Source organism: Notothenia rossii (genome assembly GCF_949606895.1).
Source record: "Notothenia rossii genome assembly, chromosome: 2".
Classification (NCBI taxonomy): Eukaryota; Metazoa; Chordata; class Actinopteri; order Perciformes; family Nototheniidae; genus Notothenia; species Notothenia rossii.
In genome coordinates, this window is record NC_136904.1 from 91,146,853 (window position 1) to 91,167,778 (window position 20,926).

General features: G+C 40.8%; 1 protein-coding gene across 1 annotated transcript in view; it reads right to left on the reverse strand.

Annotated features, from left to right (window-relative positions):
* Window positions 1-20,926, reverse strand: part of slc49a4 (solute carrier family 49 member 4) — a 58,072-nt gene that overhangs the window by 14,160 nt on the left and 22,986 nt on the right. Inside the window, exons 5-6 of the mRNA XM_079666953.1 lie at window positions 13,227-13,335; window positions 797-864 (exon numbers count right to left, since the gene is read on the reverse strand). Of these exons, the coding sequence (XP_079523079.1) occupies window positions 797-864; window positions 13,227-13,335 (177 nt within the window). The remainder of the gene's footprint in view (window positions 1-796; window positions 865-13,226; window positions 13,336-20,926) is intronic.

Genomic DNA, 20,926 nt, shown 5'->3' on the forward strand with positions numbered 1-20,926 from the left:
GACACATGTTTATGTATAAAAGACATCAAAAAGTGCATTTTGCATGATAGGTCCCCTTTAAAGAAGGTCTGCGTTCACCAAGGAACAATGCAGATAGTAATAATATAAACCATACAGCTTTCCTATTGCCAGTGGGGAAACTGAAGTACAATAGTTTGTGTGTTCAGAGCTAAAATAGTGTGAGCAAAATTCACTAGCCCTTAATCTTGTTGGTGTGGTAACAGAAGCACAGCCAAGGCTTTCAAACAGAAAAAAGGATGGACAAAAAGACACTAGTCTTTTGTGGTATGTCACGCCAGAAGAACCTTTAATTGTACATATATCCCCAGCATTCAACAGCCACACAATGGGATTGTCACATAATCAACTGAGTGGGAAAGCTGCATAAAGGTTACCCCGGTCAGAGGAGTTTGTTGTGGAAGATGGTAAACAACTTGTTTTACAGTAACGTTTTTCTTTCTAGATAAGGGGTGCACGGTTATAGAGAATATGATTATAACAACTTTTCTGATGAAAGTATCAGGATAGTAATTGTATAGCACTTCCACTTTTCAATAAACAGACTACTGTCTTAAAAATAAGGTCCTTTTTTACCCGAATTCAGTGCATTTTCATTTTGCTGTTCGTTGTTCCAGACTGTTCTCCTCTGGCATACAGACCAAAGTGTTGTAATTTGAAAAGTCAACATTGGATTTTTGTAGTCTTGACTTGCATGGACAATATCACCCTCTTACCGTCTTTTAACTAAAAAAAACATCTTCAATGATCATGCCTTGAGAGCTGTGCAGTTGCTCACCTGGCCATTGCCACTCCAAACACGCATCCTCCAACAGTCGACCAGAAACCAATCCAACCGGCGTCCACCTGTGTGTCGGATAAGAAAAGCAGGAGGGCGGGGAAGAGTGGAAGAAGAAAGGAGGAGAGAAGGTTATTCAGTGTTCAACATGCGTATTGTGACGACAACACAGCTGGAAAGAAAGCAAGAGCTGTCTGTCAATCAGCGGTGAAACTATGAGAACAGCTGTGTGAATGTGTTGTCCTTTCTTATTTACACCGAGGAAGGCCAACGCATACAATTGTTCTTAATGTCAAGAGAAAGGACGATATGGATAAGGGACCGCAGCAGAATCAATATGAGGTAGAGTGTCGCACATGTGCATACGAACACACACATGGACACAAAACCAATCAGTGAGTAGGACCCAGGCGAGAATGTCTCAGAGTGCCAGTGAAGGTGTTTGGTTCCCATCAATCTCCCCGGGGCAATAACTCACATTCCACCAAATCCAACCAGATGGAGGATGAGACGGCGAGGGAGCAGAATCTCAAGTAGGATCTGGAGCTTTTTGCTTAATCATGCTCTGCATCGACCTGTCATGAAAGTCTATAAGGAAATAGACAAATGAAAAGTACTTCCAAAGTTATCAATTGTAAAAATGTCAAGTGGCTTATGGCGCATTTCCACTACAGTGCGGAGCGCGGTTTAAGCGTGCCGTGCCCGGCCCGTTTTTGGTTGCGTTTCCACTTGGCGTAGTTCCGGCTAGCGGGTACTATTTCACAGTTTTTCTGGCCCCATAAAATCGAGGTTCTTTCTCGGCCAACAAACAGGGCTGAGTCGGGCTGAGTATGCTAAACTAGAGAGAGAATCGCTGGGAAGGGGGCTACAGCTACAACAAGATGAACATATTTGACCGTGATTTAATTGTAATACACGTTTCTAAATGATGCCGAAGTAACAACATACTGATACCGGTTAGTAAAAACCATTAATTAATGCTTTGACAAGTCTGCAGACAGACGGCAGGCGAAACACCTTTTAAAATGCTTGTTTTTTAAATGGAGATCGGCTAAGCTAACGTTATATATGCTCCGGCCGTCCACACTCAGAACGACGGCCTACAGACATAAATAAACCAGCGACTGTATTCTCCATGACACAGACAGTCTGTGGTTTGTACTTGTTTAACTTGTGTCTAATTTCTGAACAGATATGAGGAGCTGTGAGCTCTGAGGGCTAACAGCTAACGGCTGATGTTGGTTTTGTGGTTCTCATTGAAGATGACGTCACGGCTCTGCCTACACTGCGTTACTATAGTTACTGCCCCAGCTAGTACACTGTAATGGAAACGCAGCATACAGTGAGCCAGGCCTACCAAGGCCTAACTATACCGTACTAAGCCGAGCGAGGCCCTGCAGTGGAAATGCGCCATTAGTAAGTGATGAATGTCGTTATGTTTTCAGTTTGGCAGCTTGGTGAAGTGAATGGCGAGGGGGAAAAAAAATGATTGATTCACAAACATTTTACCCACAACCTCATTTCACCTGTACTTGCTGCTTATTACCCATGAAGGCTGAGCAGCACCAGTGCCAGGGTTTCTAAGGCATATAATGTCACATCAGTTTGTGCACCAATTTAGGAAGCTGAACGCAAATTGCTTGCCAAGCCATTTCAATTCCTGGATGCAAATGACTGTGTTTCATGTGTGGGTGGTAAGTTAATTAACTGCAGTATTCTTAGTGCCTTGGAACCCTAAAAAGAGGCCAGATTTGAAGCGTAATCATGTCTGCTGTATTGCGATTGTGTCAATAAGCTTACAGATGACTGGTGAAGGGAAGCCAGGACTCAATACTCTTGACACGTTAATGTGTGTCTAAGCTATTCTGTCTTCCTCTCTCAATGTATTGCTGTGCAGATCAAGCCAATATTCAAATGTCCTTATCTTAAGCTTTGGTTGTTCATGGTATTGTTACAGCAACGCACTTCATGTTATCCCAGAAATCCTCTGAAGTGCTTCATGTGAAGACAGAGGATGCATTGTGAGTAAGTTCGACAGTACTTAAGAAATTCACAACTGACTTCGTAAGGAATAGGAAAGCAGTGATCAAACTAAAATAAGTTCTGTGGATGCTAAATGTCTTCTTTATAATAAAGAGGCTCTATTGTGCTTTTTGGGGTTTGGCTTTCTTGTTATATAGATTTGTGTGCATGCACATGGTCTCCAAAGGCTAAAATCCAGAAGTTCCTACGTAACACTAAGGGCGGGACATCTCTAGGCTGTTGACCAATCAGAGCAGACTGGGCTCTGGTTTCAGACAGAGGGTGAAAAGAGGTGCTGCAGCACAATAAACAATAAAGAGCCTTTGAACGTTAGAGCATGGAGACATGTCCCAGTAGAGACACTACATACTGATATACACCTGAACATCAGCAGGAGAGGACTCTTTAAAGTAGAGACACTACATACTGATATACACCTGAACATCAGCAGGAGAGGACTCTTTAAAGTAGAGACACTACATACTGATATACACCTGAACATCAGCAGGAGAGGACTCTTTAAAGTAGAGACACTACATACTGATATACACCTGAACATCAGCAGGAGAGGACTCTTTAAAGTAGAGACACTACATACTGATATACACCTGAACATCAGCAGGAGAGGACTCTTTAAAGTAGAGACACTACATACTGATATACACCTGAACATCAGCAGGAGAGGACTCTTTAAAGTAGAGAAACTACATATTGATATACACCTGAACATCAGCAGGAGAGGACTCTTTAAAGTAGAGACAGTACATACTGATATACACCTGAACATCAGCAGGAGAGGACTCTTTAAAGTAGAGACACTACATACTGATATACACCTGAACATCAGCAGGAGAGGACTCTTTAAAGTAGAGACACTACATATTGATATACACCTGAACATCAGCAGGAGAGGACTCTTTAAAGTAGAGACACTACATACAGATATACACCTGAACATCAGCAGGAGAGGACTCTTTAAAGTAGAGACACTACATACGGATATACACCTGAACATCAGCAGGAGAGGACTCTTTAAAGTAGAGACACTACATACGGATATAAACCTGAACATCAGCAGGAGAGGACTCTTTAAAGTAGAGACACTACATACGGATATACACCTGAACATCAGCAGGAGAGGACTCTTTAAAGTAGAGACACTACATATTGATATACACCTGAACATCAGCAGGAGAGGACTCTTTAAAGTAGAGACACTACATACTGATATACACCTGAACATCAGCAGGAGAGGACTCTTTAAAGTAGAGACACTACATATTGATATACACCTGAACATTTGCGTAAAAGGGCCCCTTTAATTAAGGCAACATTTTAGCACAGCATTGCACCTGTTTCCTGAATCACACTTGCACTAAATCCTCTTTAACACTATCTTTAACTATCCCAGTTCCAAGTCAAATCCAAACCAACAATTACACACCTTAGCTTTTGCCTGAGCATTTCAACTTTCACCATATTTGTTCCGTTTGTCTGACTTCTGTCCTTGTCTCACCCCAATTCCCACATCCTACTTATCACAGACCCAGTTTTCGCAGACGCTTTCAAAACATAATAACTGCAGGAAGGATGACTGCCTGCATTTCAGAATAATGCACAATCTCAGGTAGAAAATTGAAACAAGGTTGGCAAAGCAATCACTGAGATGTGATTCTGTCAAAGAAAACTGCCCAATTATGTTGTTTTTATTTATTTTTCTGGCCAAGTGGCAGCCAATATGTCTGCAGGGCTGAAGTCAATGGGGGAAGGCCTGGAGAAGGCCAATGTTATTCTCACTTCAACACTATCTGGGTGGAGGTAAACTCTTTCACTTGGAGCAGCAGCTCACTCAGCAACACCAGAGGGGAATAGGAACCTGGCAGAGTCATTTAGCATCGGACTTGTAGCTGCTGTATTTCATCCAAACGACTTTATACTCCGTCACACGACGCCCAGTGCAAGCCAGGCGCCAAGAGGACTAAATCACCGGCGAAAAGCAGAAGTGAAAACCTGAAGGCATCACCAGTGCACTCTCTACTCCTCTGCTTTAAACTAGAGATGATTCACATGAAAATCAAAAACAGCATTGACAAAAAGGTTCAGCCAAAAGCTCGACTTCCTGCCAAGAATAAAAACACAGCTCTCACTCATATAGATACATTCAACAGGGAACACTCGTCCATTTGTTATTTAAAAAACACAGCAAATAGAAAATCCACATTGCCCTGAATATTAAGTATGAACATTGAGGCACTATCCCCGACCTCTGCTTTAAGAAGTTTCCCTGATCCAAGCAAGGTCACTCCTTTGAAGTACCATGTCAACATCAAGTATCATCAAATATAATCTTTCCTCACCTAGTGTCCTTCCCAGGTGTTTGCCTTGCACCTTTTAAAAGTTGATTTGGGGGTATAGCTTTAGGCTTTGACATCCACCAATGGTTGCATTCCTCTCACGCTTGCTTTAGAACACAGCTTGATACGCCCTGTTCCCTACATTTGTATTTTCCTGACATTTCGAAGACAGAGACAGTATGTTGACTCAACCCAAGGCTTCAAACTGTCTCTTTAGGGATTGTATGGGTCTTGTTACAGATCCTGAATCCATGTTGAACTCTCACAGTTACAATAATTTTGCTTGTTTCTAAAAGTAAATGTATACTCATACAGGACTTGAATTTATGAAGACAGACACATTGAAACTAGCTGAAAATCAACGACCACGTAAGAAAGTCCAATAAGCAGTCACGCTCAAGTTTTAAAATGTTCGGCACCACCCAAAACCTAGCCTAGCTTCAGTAAGATCAACAGCTTATCTCCAACTGTTTCTCTTCCATCTGATCATTGCCTCTTCCTCTCTGACTTTCATCAAATGAACCAATCTTTGCAAGAAGTTAAACACTCCAGGTGAATATCTAACACTCTTGAAACATCAGCATTGTGATGAAATTCGTTGAGCAGTTAACTGGAACACAAGAAGTACACTATTTAATTTAGTCTTAATGTACAATATTTAATTGTGCATTCCGTTCGTATATATCATATTCTATTTAGGTGTATATAGACTTCTTGCACTATTTTTTATTTGTATTTTATTATAAATGTATATGTTGCATCGTTGGAGGAGCTCGGGTTATAAGATTTTCATTGCCATTTCTACGCTGTAGCTTATGTGCAATTTAGGGCTGTACTCGAATATCCGAATATTCGGTCGTTGGCCTAGTATTCGGTTTTCAATTTCGTTATTTGTTTTTTTTTCCTGCGGCTGCCAAATTGAATTTATTGATATCTCTAATATCAACGTAAGAGCTTGTGCCTCTTAGGGGGGTGCTAACACTTAACCATAAACGTTATCGTTTGCTTTCTCCGTCTTTATATGTAGGCTAGATATAACTTTTCTCCGTCACGTTGTTTCCATAGCAACAACAACTTCCTGTGAACAGCGCTAACTCTCCTTCAAAAGCATGTCCATACAACACTTAAAGGTGACCTATCATGCAAAATGCACTTTTGTACGTCTTTTATACATGAACATGTGTCCCCCGGTGTTCCAGGGAACTCACCAGGTGTCAGAAAACACAACCCTCTCTATTTTCCTCCATACCCAAATCTCTTAAAAAGGGGCTGCAACAGATCTGATACAGACTGACCCAGATTTGAACACTTCTATGACGTCACAGAAGTGGCGCTAGGGCTATTGGGCCAACTCCACCAATCAGGAAGAGACAGCCACGGACATTGCCGTTGGAAAGCGCTGGAGACACTGTAGTACATATGCCAGGCCTGTAGATGGTGCTGTTCTCACAGAATCAGCCCATGCAAAGACAGTGTTAAATTGAGCCAAATGAGGAATGGCTAAAATGCATGATCGGTTTGGTATTTTGAAAAATAAAAAGTATAAATATGCCTTATATAGGTATGGTCCTACACTATATTATTCAAATATAGCATGATGGGTCCACTTTAATACAACTGCAACGAAAGTAACAAACACAATGCTGCTCCTAACACTAGGATGGGTAAAATGCAGAGAAGCCGTTTCATTACTTGTACTTGTATTATGTAATGACAATACAAGTTAAAAATAAAATAAAACAGGAATGCCTTGAATAAACCGAAAAACACGTGTCGAAGCCCACCCCCCCCCCCCCCCACACGCCGAATATCCGAATATTTGCTGCTGATTGCTACCAAATATCAAGAGCCCGAAAAATGGTATTCGGGACAGCCCTGGTGCATATGACATTAAAACCTTTGAAATTGAAATAGAAAGCTTAGAATTGGTGTCAGACACTGAAAACTTATAAATCTGCTAATCTGATTAATAACTTCATGGAGCAGATAGAAAACGTATCAAACATATGCACCTTCAAACAGCCCTTTATATCTGCAATACAAAAGCAATGATTGAATATGACTAAGAGTGCCAGACCTGCCACCCATGAGAAGCAGAGGAGATGGATAGGGAATGAAAAGGAAAGAGAAATACCACTAAAAGATTATGCAGAAATCTGAAACTAGGACAGAGAGTGCAAATAAACCATGATGGAAGGAAATTGGCCCTTATAGGTTTGCATTACATCAGATCCTGAGAGCGACAGGACGTAGGTGTTGCACTTAAGCTGGAAATGAGCATGCAGGACGAGATCCGGTCCATTCGGAGGAGGATCTCGCTTGCATTGATAACTCCTACTGGAGCTACACTTTGTATGATGACAGACTGACACATGCACAATGTATGCAATATTCAAATCACAGGTAGCACGATATTTGTTAAAAGCTAAATATGTGTTTGAATACAATTTGTATGTGGAGCTGCAGAGATATCCCGGCCTACATGTCGGTTTCTTTCTGCATAAAACATATTTTTAGTACAGATTCTCTTACAAAAAAACACTATTAAGTAGTAGAAGTTCTGAGTAGCTGCTCTGGCTCAGTAATCCCGTTGACTTCTGTTTTGTGTCTTTTAAGAGACAGATCTCAAATACCACCTATGCAAATAAAATACAATTCTGTTAGTATGGTTGGTTTAATAACAGCGTCCAAGTTATTGAGACATTGGAAAATAGACAAGTGTCCGGATTAGAGGTAGTGGATCAACGCAATGGTTGAGATTGTATAATGCTATGCTTTCTAGTTTGAACTAGATTAAAATGATGACAATACACCTTGGGAATGTTTCTGGACACACAGAAAAGCCGATAAATACTTTTTCGTTTTAAAGTTATTAGTGTGCTCACTTTCGTTGATCGGAGTAATGATCATTCTGTCCTTGATTGTAATTTGTACCACTTTGTGCAGCCCTACTACACAGCAAGAACAGCATTTTAAGCAGGACAATGTATAATTTAATATACATTGCAAAATAAAGTAGAACCAGGGTATACACACCAGCTTGAGAGAACACCTGCATGTAACCACCAATTTGCAGCAAAATGAACAAATTATTGGAAAACACGAGGAACAAAGTATGAAATTGCTATTTTTCCATCAATGCATTGTGCCCTGAGGCTTTTACCGCAAACTTTTAATTAACCAGAGAAACAGTCAGTCACATTTTTCAAGGCTGAGGGAAAAAGATAATAGAGTGAGGGAACAGAGCAAAAACTAATATAATTGTGCAGCTAAAATGCATGGAGGTTTGGAGACGGGAGGAGGCAAAATATAAACGTACCATCTTCTGTTTGCCTAAAGTGCTTATTCATCTCCTGAATCACATCTTTCTGTTGTGATTTCGGATCTGACTGAAGCTTACAGAAGATAGGAAATAAGTGATTTGGGTCTGCGGGTTCATCATGAGCTTAAAGGGGCCATATTCAGCTCTTTTTCAGGTTAGGGTTAGTATGTAGAGTCTCCACTTTAAAGAGTCCTCTCCTGCTGATGTTCAGGTGTATATCAGTATGTAGTGTCTCTACTTTAAAGAGTCCTCTCCTGCTGATGTTCAGGTGTATATCAGTATGTAGTGTCTCTACTTTAAAGAGTCCTCTCCTGCTGATGTTCAGGTGTATATCAGTATGTAGTGTCTCTACTTTAAAGAGTCCTCTCCTGCTGATGATGTTCAGGTGTATATCAGTATGTAGTATCTCTACTTTAAAGAGTCCTCTCCTGCTGATGTTCAGGTGTATATCAGTATGTAGTGTCTCTACTTTAAAGAGTCCTCTCCTGCTGATGTTCAGGTGTATGTCAGTATGTAGTGTCTCTACTTTAAAGAGTCCTCTCCTGCTGATGTTCAGGTGTATATCAGTATGTAGTATCTCTACTTTAAAGAGTCCTCTCCTGCTGATGTTCAGGTGTATATCAGTATGTCGTGTCTCTACTTTAAAGAGTCCTCTCCTGCTGATGATGTTCAGGTGTATATCAGTATGTAGTGTCTCTACTTTAAAGAGTCCTCTCCTGCTGATGTTCAGGTGTATATCAGTATGTAGTGTCTCTACTTTAAAGAGTCCTCTCCTGCTGATGTTCAGGTGTATATCAGTATGTAGTGTCTCTACTTTAAAGAGTCCTCTCCTACTGATGTTCAGGTGTATATCAGTATGTAGTGTCTCTACTTTAAAGAGTCCTCTCCTGCTGATGTTCAGGTGTATATCAGTATGTAGAGTCTCTACTTTAAAGAGTCCTCTCCTGCTAATGTTCAGGTGTATATCAGAATGTAGTGTCTCTACTTTAAAGAGTCCTCTCCTGCTAATGTTCAGGTGTATATCAGTATGTAGAGTCTCTACTTTAAAGAGTCCTCTCCTGCTAATGTTCAGGTGTATATCAGTATGTAGTGTCTCTACTTTAAAGATTCCTCTCCCGCTGATGTTCAGGTGTATATCAGTATGTAGTGTCTCTACTTTAAAGAGTTCTCTCCCGCTGATGTTCAGGTGTATATCAGTATGTAGTGTCTCTACTTTAAAGAGTTCTCTCCCGCTGATGTTCAGGTGTATATCAGTATGTAAAAAAAGCTTGATAGAACACCTTTAACCTGTAAGATATGGCCTTAATTTAGTTTAAAACATGAATAGAAACATTTAAAATAATTTTTAAATGCTGCCTCTCATTTCATTAGAGCATGTGGCTGATCAGCATTTGCTTCACCTCAGTTTAACTTTAAAAAAGAAGATCTCCACGCCTTCATAACATTTGTTAGAAATATGTTGCTGCTATAGTCCTCCTCCACATCCTCCTATGTTTAGAAACACATCTATCCTGTTTTATTTTTAAGCTCAAAGTGTTCTACCCCGGGGATATCCTGTAACACACCTTATTATTTATAACACACTTTCTTCTTAACTAGCACAAAATCTTTCAAGAACAAATGAAATCTAAGAACAAGTTGGCATGCGCGTGGCCTCGCTCAGGTATGAAGATGGAGGTGTGATCTCCTCTCCTGTCTGATGACAACCTTGAAAAGATTCAGCCTTTATCTTCTGACACTCTGCTGTGTCGAGAAGAGGGAGATGTAAAAGTATACAGAGCTTTTTCTCTAACCTGAACCACACTCTACTTGTCTAGCCACATGCTCTAAAGAAATTAGAGGCAGCATTTAAAAAATATTGAAAATGTTTTATATTAATGTTTTTAAACTGACTGATGGCCATATCTTACAGGTTGAAGGTGTTCTATCAAGCTTTATGGGTCTTCCCTTTCCTTTAGGCATCACTATGTAACACTTGCGTTTCTATTGGCTAGCGCTCCAACACATTGTACGTGATAGACTAAGGGGCGGGACATCTCTAAGCGGTTGACCAATAACAACAGAGCTAACCAATCAGAGCAGACTGGGCTCTGGTTTCAGACAGAGGGTGAAAAGAGGTGCTGCAGCACAGACAGCTTTTTGAACATTAAAGCATGGAGACAGGAGAGACACTACATACTGATATACACCTGAACATCAGCAGGAGAGGACTCTTTAAAGTAGAGACAATACATACTGATATACACCTGAACATCAGCAGGAGAGGACTCTTTAAAGTAGAGACACTACATACTGATATACACCTGAACATCAACAGGAGAGGACTCTTTAAAGTAGAGGCACTACATACTGATATACACCTGAGCATCGGCAGGAGAGGACTCTTTAAAGTAGAGACACTACATACTGATATACACCTGGACATCAGCAGGAGAGGACTCTTTAAAGTAGAGGCACTACATACTGATATACACCTGAACATCAGCAGGAGAGGACTCTTTAAAGTAGAGACATTACATACCGATATACAGCTGAACATCAGCAGGAGAGGACTCTTTAAAGTAGAGACACTACATACTGATATACACCTGAACATCAGCAGGAGAGGACTCTTTAACGTAGAGACACTACATACTGATATACACCTGAACATCAGCAGGAGAGGACTCTTTAAAGTAGAGAAATTACATACTGATATACATCTGAACATCAGCAGGAGAGGACTCTTTAAAGTAGAGACACTACATACTGATATACACCTGAACATCAGCAGGAGAGGACTCTTTAAAGTAGAGACACTACATACTGATATACACCTGAACATCAAGATGAGAGGACTCTTTAAAGTAGAGACACTACATACTGATATACACCTGAACATCAGCAGGAGAGGACTCTTTAAAGTAGAGACACTACATACTGATATACACCTGAACATCAGCAGGAGAGGACTCTTTAAAGTAGAGACACTACATACTGATATACACCTGAACATCAGCAGGAGAGGACTCTTTAAAGTAGAGACACTACATACTGATATACACCTGAACATCAAGATGAGAGGACTCTTTAAAGTAGAGACACTACATACTGATATACACCTGAACATCAGCAGGAGAGGACTCTTTAAAGTAGAGACACTACATACTGATATACACCTGAACATCAGCAGGAGAGGACTCTTTAAAGTAGAGACACTACATACTGATATACACCTGAACATCAGCATGAGAGGACTCTTTAAAGTAGAGACACTGCATACTGATATACACCTGAACATCAGCAGGAGAGGACTCTTTAAAGTAGAGACACTACATACTGATACACACCTGAACATCAGCAGGAGAGGACTCTTTAAAGTAGAGACACTACATACTGATATACACCTGAACATCAGCAGGAGAGGACTCTTTAAAGTAGAGACACTACATACTGATATACACCTGAACATCAAGATGAGAGGACTCTTTAAAGTAGAGACACTACATACTGATATACACCTGAACATCAGCAGGAGAGGACTCTTTAAAGTAGAGACACTACATACTGATATACACCTGAACATCAGCAGGAGAGGACTCTTTAAAGTAGAGACACTACATACTGATATACACCTGAACATCAGCATGAGAGGACTCTTTAAAGTAGAGACACTGCATACTGATATACACCTGAACATCAGCAGGAGAGGACTCTTTAAAGTAGAGACACTACATACTGATATACACCTGAACATCAGCAGGAGAGGACTCTTTAAAGTAGAGACACTACATACTGATATACACCTGAACATCAGCATGAGAGGACTCTTTAAAGTAGAGACACTGCATACTGATATACACCTGAACATCAGCAGGAGAGGACTCTTTAAAGTAGAGACACTACATACTGATACACACCTTAACATCAGCAGAATATGGCTAATTTAATTGTAAAGTTAAACTATCTGGAGGCCTTTCTTCACAGTAGTATAGTTCTCATGTTAGTACAGGAGCCTTGGGGTTAATTATACCTCAACATCTCCATTATATCGGCTCTACTTTAAATAGCTATCCTGTATTTATATGCGCTGGCATTAAAGAGTGCCAGATGGATAATAACAGGCAGGAGACAAAAGAAGTTTCTGAAAGGTACTTCAAGATGCAGCCAGAAGAGAAAGCGATTTGTTCTGTTGTGAGAGGGACATACTTGTAAAAAGCTCTTTGAAATCCTGGCACAGTGTAATACAGATATTCAAGAGGAGCTTCTGTTTCTCTGTCATGCAAATTAACCACCTGAAGGGTAAACAAATTGAAGAACAGAGAATAAGTGCTCACGATTCAATCAACTCCAAACTCTTTCATCGTAGGGTTTTTGGAAATTGCCTGTACGGATTTTTTTTTTCCAAAATGTGGACAAAAAACAAAGGTCCCCAAACCAAAGGGGCCTACTTATTAAAATGGACATATTAAAAAGATAAAGGTTATATATAATTATCTGTGTGAATCAGATGTATTTGTCTTTTGAAATATTAAAAAGACAAATACATCTGATTGAGAGATGTGACACAAAAAATAAGCTGGTAAACTTTTCAAGTAAAGGCGTGGACTGGCCGTGTGTGTGTGTGTGTGTGTGTGTGTGTGTGTGTGTGTGTGTGTGTGTGTGTGTGTGTGTGTGTGTGTGTGTGTGTGTGTGTGTGTGTGTGTGTGTGTGTGTGTGTGTGTGTGTGTGTGTGTGTGTGTGTGTTTCTTACCTGGCTGATTTTAGCGGGTGTAAGCACCATGTCCAGGACTCCTGCCCAGCCGGCGATCACTCCTGTGGGGACCGCATAGGCCAGCGCTATCATCAGGAAGCGCACGTTACTAAAGGAGACACAGATTTAAAATGAAATTCACGTAAAGAGTCTAACAAGTAAATTGTCTGTGTGCTGATTCTCCCATATGAATGAGTGCTTTGAACAGGTGTGCCTATGAATCACTAGACGAAAACCAAAAGCCAACGACATAGAAATACGTTTTTGTATTCACAGTCTGTCAATGCACTTGAAGCCAAAACGATGCCTGTCTTTCTTACAGTACCTAAATGTAACCCGATTGTTTAAACAGACAATAAGGACAACTTAAGATACAATTAAAAAAATGCATCTTTGATGAGATAAACAAGAACTATTCCTGAATGTCTTTAAAGTGTAGGACAAACTGTAGTTGATAGCTGGACCTACAGTTATTTTGGTTTGTTATTTTGTTCCCCTCTGGTTTATTTATTATCCACACACACTCAAAGCTTCTAAGAAAAAAGACTGTTGGGATAATTTTGTAGGCAGGTTGGTCCCATTGCTGTCCTCTGGGTAAAAATATCTTGACTTCTCAAGTATACAAATCAAGCTCCACAGGGAACCAATAAATAGTTCACCGCACATCAATGATTCATTGACACAGTTTTGTTGTTTGGTATTTAACACGCAGAAGTTTGTTTAGAAGAAATTGTTTGACATGAGTAGAAGTACTAGTGATAGTCCAGACTTATAATGGGTTGGGTCAGTAGTTTTAAAACTACTTTGAGTCTAAGTGTAACAGCATTTAAATATTTAAATTTGTTTGGTGCACATGTGTTGGTCAGATTAAGGTCTGTTATCTTTTCAGTTTAAAATAGATGGGGTTAAAATGATTGAATATCCTGCAAATATAATTTTTGTTTATGGGCATCAGGTGGGAAATACCATGCAGATTCGCTTTAGAGGAGACATTTCGGTCAGCCAATGTTGTCCTCACTTAACAACAGCTGTGCTATCAAATATGTTTTGGGGCTCCAGAAAAAAAAACTTATTTGGTGGCAGTTTGGGAAAGTGGCTCTTTTGATAGTAAAGGTTGTTGACCTCTGCCCTAGACCAACTTACTGTAATGAGTAAAACGCAACATTATTCATTTACAACAATATCATAAAGGTTAAAGCAGTAAGTCATTCTTATCTTAAAGGGGACCTATCATGCAAAATGCACTTTGGTACGTCTTTTATACGTGAATATGTGTCCCCGGTGTTCCAGGGAACTCACCAAGTGTCAGAAAACACAACCCTCTCTATTTTCCTCCGTACCCAAATCTCTTAAAAAGGGGCTGCAACGGATCTGATACAGACTGATCCAGATTTGAAATTGTTCTGACGTCAGGAACGGGGTGCTCCGCCTATATGGGGAATGAGAGGTTGCCGTGGCATGGTAACGGCATGGTAACGGCATGGTAACGGCATGGTAACAGCATGGTAACGGCATGGTAACGACATGGTAACGGCATGGTAACGGCATGGTAACGGCATGGTAACAGCATGGTAACAGCATGGTAACAGCATAGTAACAGCATGGTAACAGCATGGTAACAACATAGTAACAGCATGGTAACATCATGGTAACGTGACGCTCGTGCCTCGCCCCCCTCCTTTGCAGGGGGTGTGGTCAGCTGCAGCTCATTTGCCACAGAATCAGCCCTTGTGAAGACAGGACTGGAATACAGCAACTAGAGCGAAATGAGGCATGGCTAAAATGCATGATCTGTTTGGTATTTTGAAAAAAAACTTCACAGACATGTTTTATATAGGTATGGCCCTACAATATATTATTCAAATATAGCATGATAGGTCCACTTTAAGGTTGTTCTACTTTCCTTTCCATTGGCCCATTGATAAATCGGCCCATTGATAAATCAGCACATCTTCTCAACACTAGCTAAGTGTATTGCTTATGAAGCTATCAGGTGAAATGAAACTGTACGAACAGGTGATAAAAACAAGCATCCCCTCGAGGCTGTAATGAACAGCTTCAGGCTGCAGATCGTGTGCTGCAGGGTCTGATCCGAGCTGTCAGCTGATGTCTCACAGTGTGCTCCGATCAACAGGAGACACAAAGAGAAAGAGACACCTCCATATGCCTCGTTATGTATGCATATCCATATCTATGGCACCCCTCCAATCACATGCAACCCAATTACAATCACTTGGAACACCCGTGATTATCACCTTCGCCCAATGAGGTTGCATGCTGATTTAAATCAGTGGCACCTCCTCGACACAAACAAAATGATTAGAATCATTGGGCGACTGACAAATGAGCCACGGCTGGCACAGCAGGCGACAGATTCATGGATCGTTTTGTTTTCCTGCTCCATTTTCGTCATATGGACCCTGGATTTATATTCTTGGTCATTACAATGCAGGCGGCATCCCGAGCAGTATCATGAGGGACATCTGGAGAACACCTTGGGCATCCTGCATCCCCGCTATGTCTTCAAACGCTCAACACACACACACCCTGATAAAGTTCACACACACACCTACAGACAGTCTTTGTGTTGCAGACTACACAGGGAACCCGCCCCCAGACACAAAGCCCTGTTGCTGTAAACATGCACACCCTTTTCCCTTCCCTGACACTGGTTCACTTCTAACAATGAATCTCTTTTATTCGCAGACTGCTTTGAGTCCGCAGAAAAACAAACACTGCTGTCTTGTACTCAGCAGTCTGAAGCTACTTGGCCTTGGGGAGAGTATCGAGGGACGGTCATAAAAAGCACCGTGATGGAGCACCCTCTTCGCCCTCCTCCCTGCACCCTTTTCATTAACCTTGCCATAACAGCAAGAAATCAATATCCATGCACCTTTTGCAGAGTCCGGGTGCTTATTTAGATAGCCAAATGTGAGCTAGCAGACTTGTAAGTGAGAGGAAATGCGTTTTCCCTTTCGTCTCCTGATGGTAATAAAATATTTCCGAAGAAGCCCCAGAGCTGGCGGTGTCATCAGCTAAGTGCCATTTGTCCTTGGCAGACCCGGTCGGAGATCAATGCATCAGGACGACAACTTTCAGAGCTACAGTGAGTGTGAGGGGGCTGGGGATCATCAATACTCAGGCTTTGGGCTGTTGAGCATTCCCACGCACTGTGATCAGAATACAATGCTAACTTTTACACCTCGTGCAGAGACATTCAGGCTCTAATTAGACTGCTGCTGAGGAGGCAGATGTGAACAGCTGGAAGCACACATGATGCTGAACATCATTAACCAGTGCTCAGACTCTGACAGTCTAAATGGATTAATAGAAACACGTGTATCAGGTGGAGTAACTGACTAGTTGGCTTCTACCTGCTGTAATTGATGAGGCTACAAAATGTAAGCATAGTATCAGCTCCTGGATGCAAACTGGTCCAATCCGATGGCTCGATACTGATCTTTTTAAGCAGATTAGGTATCATCCACATGTGACCAATCCACTTAAATACAGTTTACCCATCAATGTCATTACAAATGATTTATGCTGCATTTATTAGATCATGGAAGAAATGTCGTTTTTAGTAACACAGCAAGTAATAATTATAATAATACTACATGATATTTATATGGGAGGACTCTTTAAAGTAGAGACGCTACATACTGATATACACCTGAACATCAGCAGGAGAGGACTCTTTAAAGTAGAGACACTACATACTGATATACACCTGAACATCAGCAGGAGAGGACTCTTTAAAGTAGAGACACTACATACTGATATACACCTGAACATCAGCAGGAGAGAACTCTTTAAAGTAGAGACACTACATACTGATATACACCTGAACATCAGCAGGAGAGGACTCTTTAAAGTAGAGATGCTACATACTGATATACACCTGAACATCAGCAGGAGAGGACTCTTTAAAGTAGAGACACTACATACTGATATACACCTGAACATCAGCAGGAGAGGACTCTTTAAAGTAGAGACACTACATACTGATATACACCTGAACATCAGCAGGAGAGGACTCTTTAAAGTAGAGACACGACATACTGATATACACCTGAACATCAGCAGGAGAGGACTCTTTAAAGTAGAGACACTACATACTGATATACACCTGAACATCAGCAGGAGAGGACTCTTTAAAGTAGAGACACTACATACTGATATACACCTGAACATCAGCAGGAGAGGACTCTTTAAAGTAGAGACGCTACATACTGATATACACCTGAACATCAGCAGGAGAGGACTCTTTAAAGTAGAGACACTATATACTGATATACACCTGAACATCAGCAGGAGAGGACTCTTTAAAGTAGAGACACTACATACTGATATACACCTGGACATCAGCAGGAGAGGACTCTTTAAAGTAGAGACACTACATACTGATATACACCTGAACATCAGCAGGAGAGGACTCTTTAAAGTAGAGACGCTACATACTGATATACACCTGGACATCAGCAGGAGAGGACTCTTTAAAGTAGAGACACTACATACTGATATACACCTGAACATCAGCAGGAGAGGACTCTTTAAAGTAGAGACACTACATACTGATATACACCTGAACATCAGCAGGAGAGGACTCTTTAAAGTAGAGACACTACATACTGATATACACCTGAACATTAGCATAATGGGGCCACTTTAACCGAGCCATTCAATCTTTCGGTATTAAATATAAATGCATGGCTCTTTAAAGTTGTATTCCTTTGTTTCTAACGGGTCTGTCTGCTACCTGCATGAGTGCATATGGAAGCATTAGACTCGGAAATCAGTTTTCTGTTTGCTCCGTCCCTGCAGGATATCTCTAAGTCCAGATGCTGCTGGATTGAGATACAGCCTCATTGGAAAGCTGCCTATCGCTGGTGGAACAGAAACCCTCCCAGCTGCATGGCCTAGTTAAGTTGGCCGGTCTGTGTGTGTGTGTGTGTGCATCTGTCCAGAACCATGCATTGGGTTGCTATCAGCCTAGTTCCTGTCATCTATCCGAGGGAGCTCTTACAGGGAGTTAAGCCTCACTGCGCTGCTCAGAGGACTGTGGACAGCATGGCACTGCAGTGAAGATATTTAATTCTGCAGGGGACCGAGTGTAGCCAACAAGGCAAGGCCAACTCCCCGGCTACCCTCACCCAGAGTGTCCTTCGCCTTTAATCTGCGGCCACTGCCATAGGCAACATTCCTCCACAAGCAAGGCAAACAGAGCCTGCTGGACCAAGACTGCCCTGGTGGAACGAGTGAAGGGCAATTACAGCGGGGACATGTGCCCATCATTCTTTGAAATAGCCAATGATACCACGGAGAAAGTGGACTGATTTTGTAAAAACCTCATAGGCGAGATTATTCTTACAAACGAATGATTTTACTGTGAAGTCCTGATCACTCCCTAATGTTCGTATTGTTCGTACTTTTTACTACATTTTATTAAGGCATTTCGGACAGACAAACTTAAGATGTACAATTACTATGTCTTGAAAAAACACTGTGTAATTGTTTGCTGCCAAATGTCAATAGAAAATATATTACAAAAAAGAAATAGCCAATGATGTCCGCTACATTCAGATTCATTTGTATAATGTATTTATATAATGTGGTTAAATGTGGTGGCAGTGTGGAAGAAGGACAGAAGAGACGTGAATGTCAGCTCCAACACAGATCAGCATCTAACGGTGGAGCAGCTACAAATATAAAACTAAACAATGGTAAGACGAGCTAGTTTGGAAAAACATACCAAGTAATTTATCTTGAGGAAAACCTGCAACCAGGACTAAAGTATGGATAATAAATGTGGGACGCTTGTTTCAACGGTGTTATGGGGAGACACGAGAGCGATATGTGAACCATCTTCTCATTGCATAAGGTAGGCTTACGCAAGGTCTTGGACAAGGCTTGTAGACTCTTTTAAATGTCATTTAAAGACATTCTTGTGTGGGCAGGAGTGTGGGTAACTTCTTGTGTGCTTTTATTCAATCTTATTGTATATTGTGTTTCTATTGTGTATTTCACAGTGTATTGTGTTTTTAGCACGTCTTTATTCGTATGATGTTTTAAGGCTTTGTCAAGCACTTTGTGACTATGTCTGTGAAAAGCGCTTTATAAATAAAAGTTACTTACTTCAGGGTTCATAAAATTTTTTCACCAATGATTTGTAATGACTTCTCCATGACCTTTACCTAATTTTCCATGACCAAAAAAATTACTCTTTCTCAGCGGTACCACTGAAACATTTTTATTTGAACATGGAACCGGATAATAAGATCTGCATATGAAACATGTTGTGCCTATCTAAAACAAATCAAATAGTAGGCTTACTAGCTCCTACAGACTAAAGCCAGCGGACACTAGAGGGCGTGATTGTAAAAATCTCTCACCAGCAAAATACCTCGACAGTTAAATGCCATTTTACGTTTCATTACTATTGTTACGCGCTCCCTTAGACGATACAGTATTTATTATCATAAACTAATCATTACTATTTCAGCGACTAGCTAAAATATAAATTATATTTGATGCAACTTTGGTTACATTTCCATGACTTGTCCATGAAAATGTAACCAAAGTTGAAAAATGTTGTTTTCCATAACTTTTCCAGGGCCTGGAATTTGCATTTTGAATTTCCATGACTTTTCCAGGTTTTTAATGACCGTAGGAACCCTGTTACTTACTTGGATCCTCCTTTGAACACCCTCCGAAAGAAGGGTCTGATTACATCAATTGTGATAGTGTTCAACAGACACTGTGCTTTAACTTCAACAAAAATGTGTTTTGTTTGGTTTTTAATAGTGGTGCACGATAATTATCGGCCCGATAATATACAATATATTTTTGGGGTAAAAAAAAAGAAAAAAATACTGCGGTGTGGGTGGATTGGGATGAGGGGTGCTTGTTTTTCACTCGGCTCCTCCCGTTTTGCCAGTACTGTGGTATTAGTGGTTTAGGAAAAGGGGAGTTTTTCACAAATCCAGCGCTCCCTAACTCATGCCTGGCTGTGACGTAAATGGTGTGCGGCCGTGAAGCCAGGACAGTAAACAAACATGTTGTCGGTAGTATGGGACTATTTCAAAGTTTCAGAGTTAGATAGTTCGCTTGCTATTTGTATTAACAAATGCAATGCAGAAGTTCCACGAGGAGGGAAAAAGGCAACGAGCTATAAAACTTCCAACCTGATTAGTCACCTGAAACATCGCCATCGCTACGATGGTGTGTTAAAAGCGTACGAAGACGCCTGCGCTGCTAAACTAGCGGCGAATCCAAAGCCAGCTGCAAAGGCACCGGGGCTTTACCTATCGACGAGGCTTTTGAAAAAGGCAAGAAGTTTGCCAGAGACGACCCCAGGGCTAAAACGAGGAAAAAACTACAGGTACATTTAATATATATATATATATATATATATTATATTATTATCGGTTATCGGTATCGGTCTTGAGAAGCAGGAAGTTATCGGTATCGGTTTCAAAAAACCAATATCGTGCATCCCTAGTTTTTAATAACTTTTTTAATAAGTTACTGACACAATAATTAAATCATGTTCTTTTATGGGTTTTCTTTGTGCACTAGGACTTTATACTAACCTAAAAGCGTTGACATCCAAACTATTGTCTTTCTGTCCCACATTTAATGCGTCCCCCTTACTAGCCCCCCCAGAAGAATTGGTCTAGAAAGGCCACTGCCTATATTTG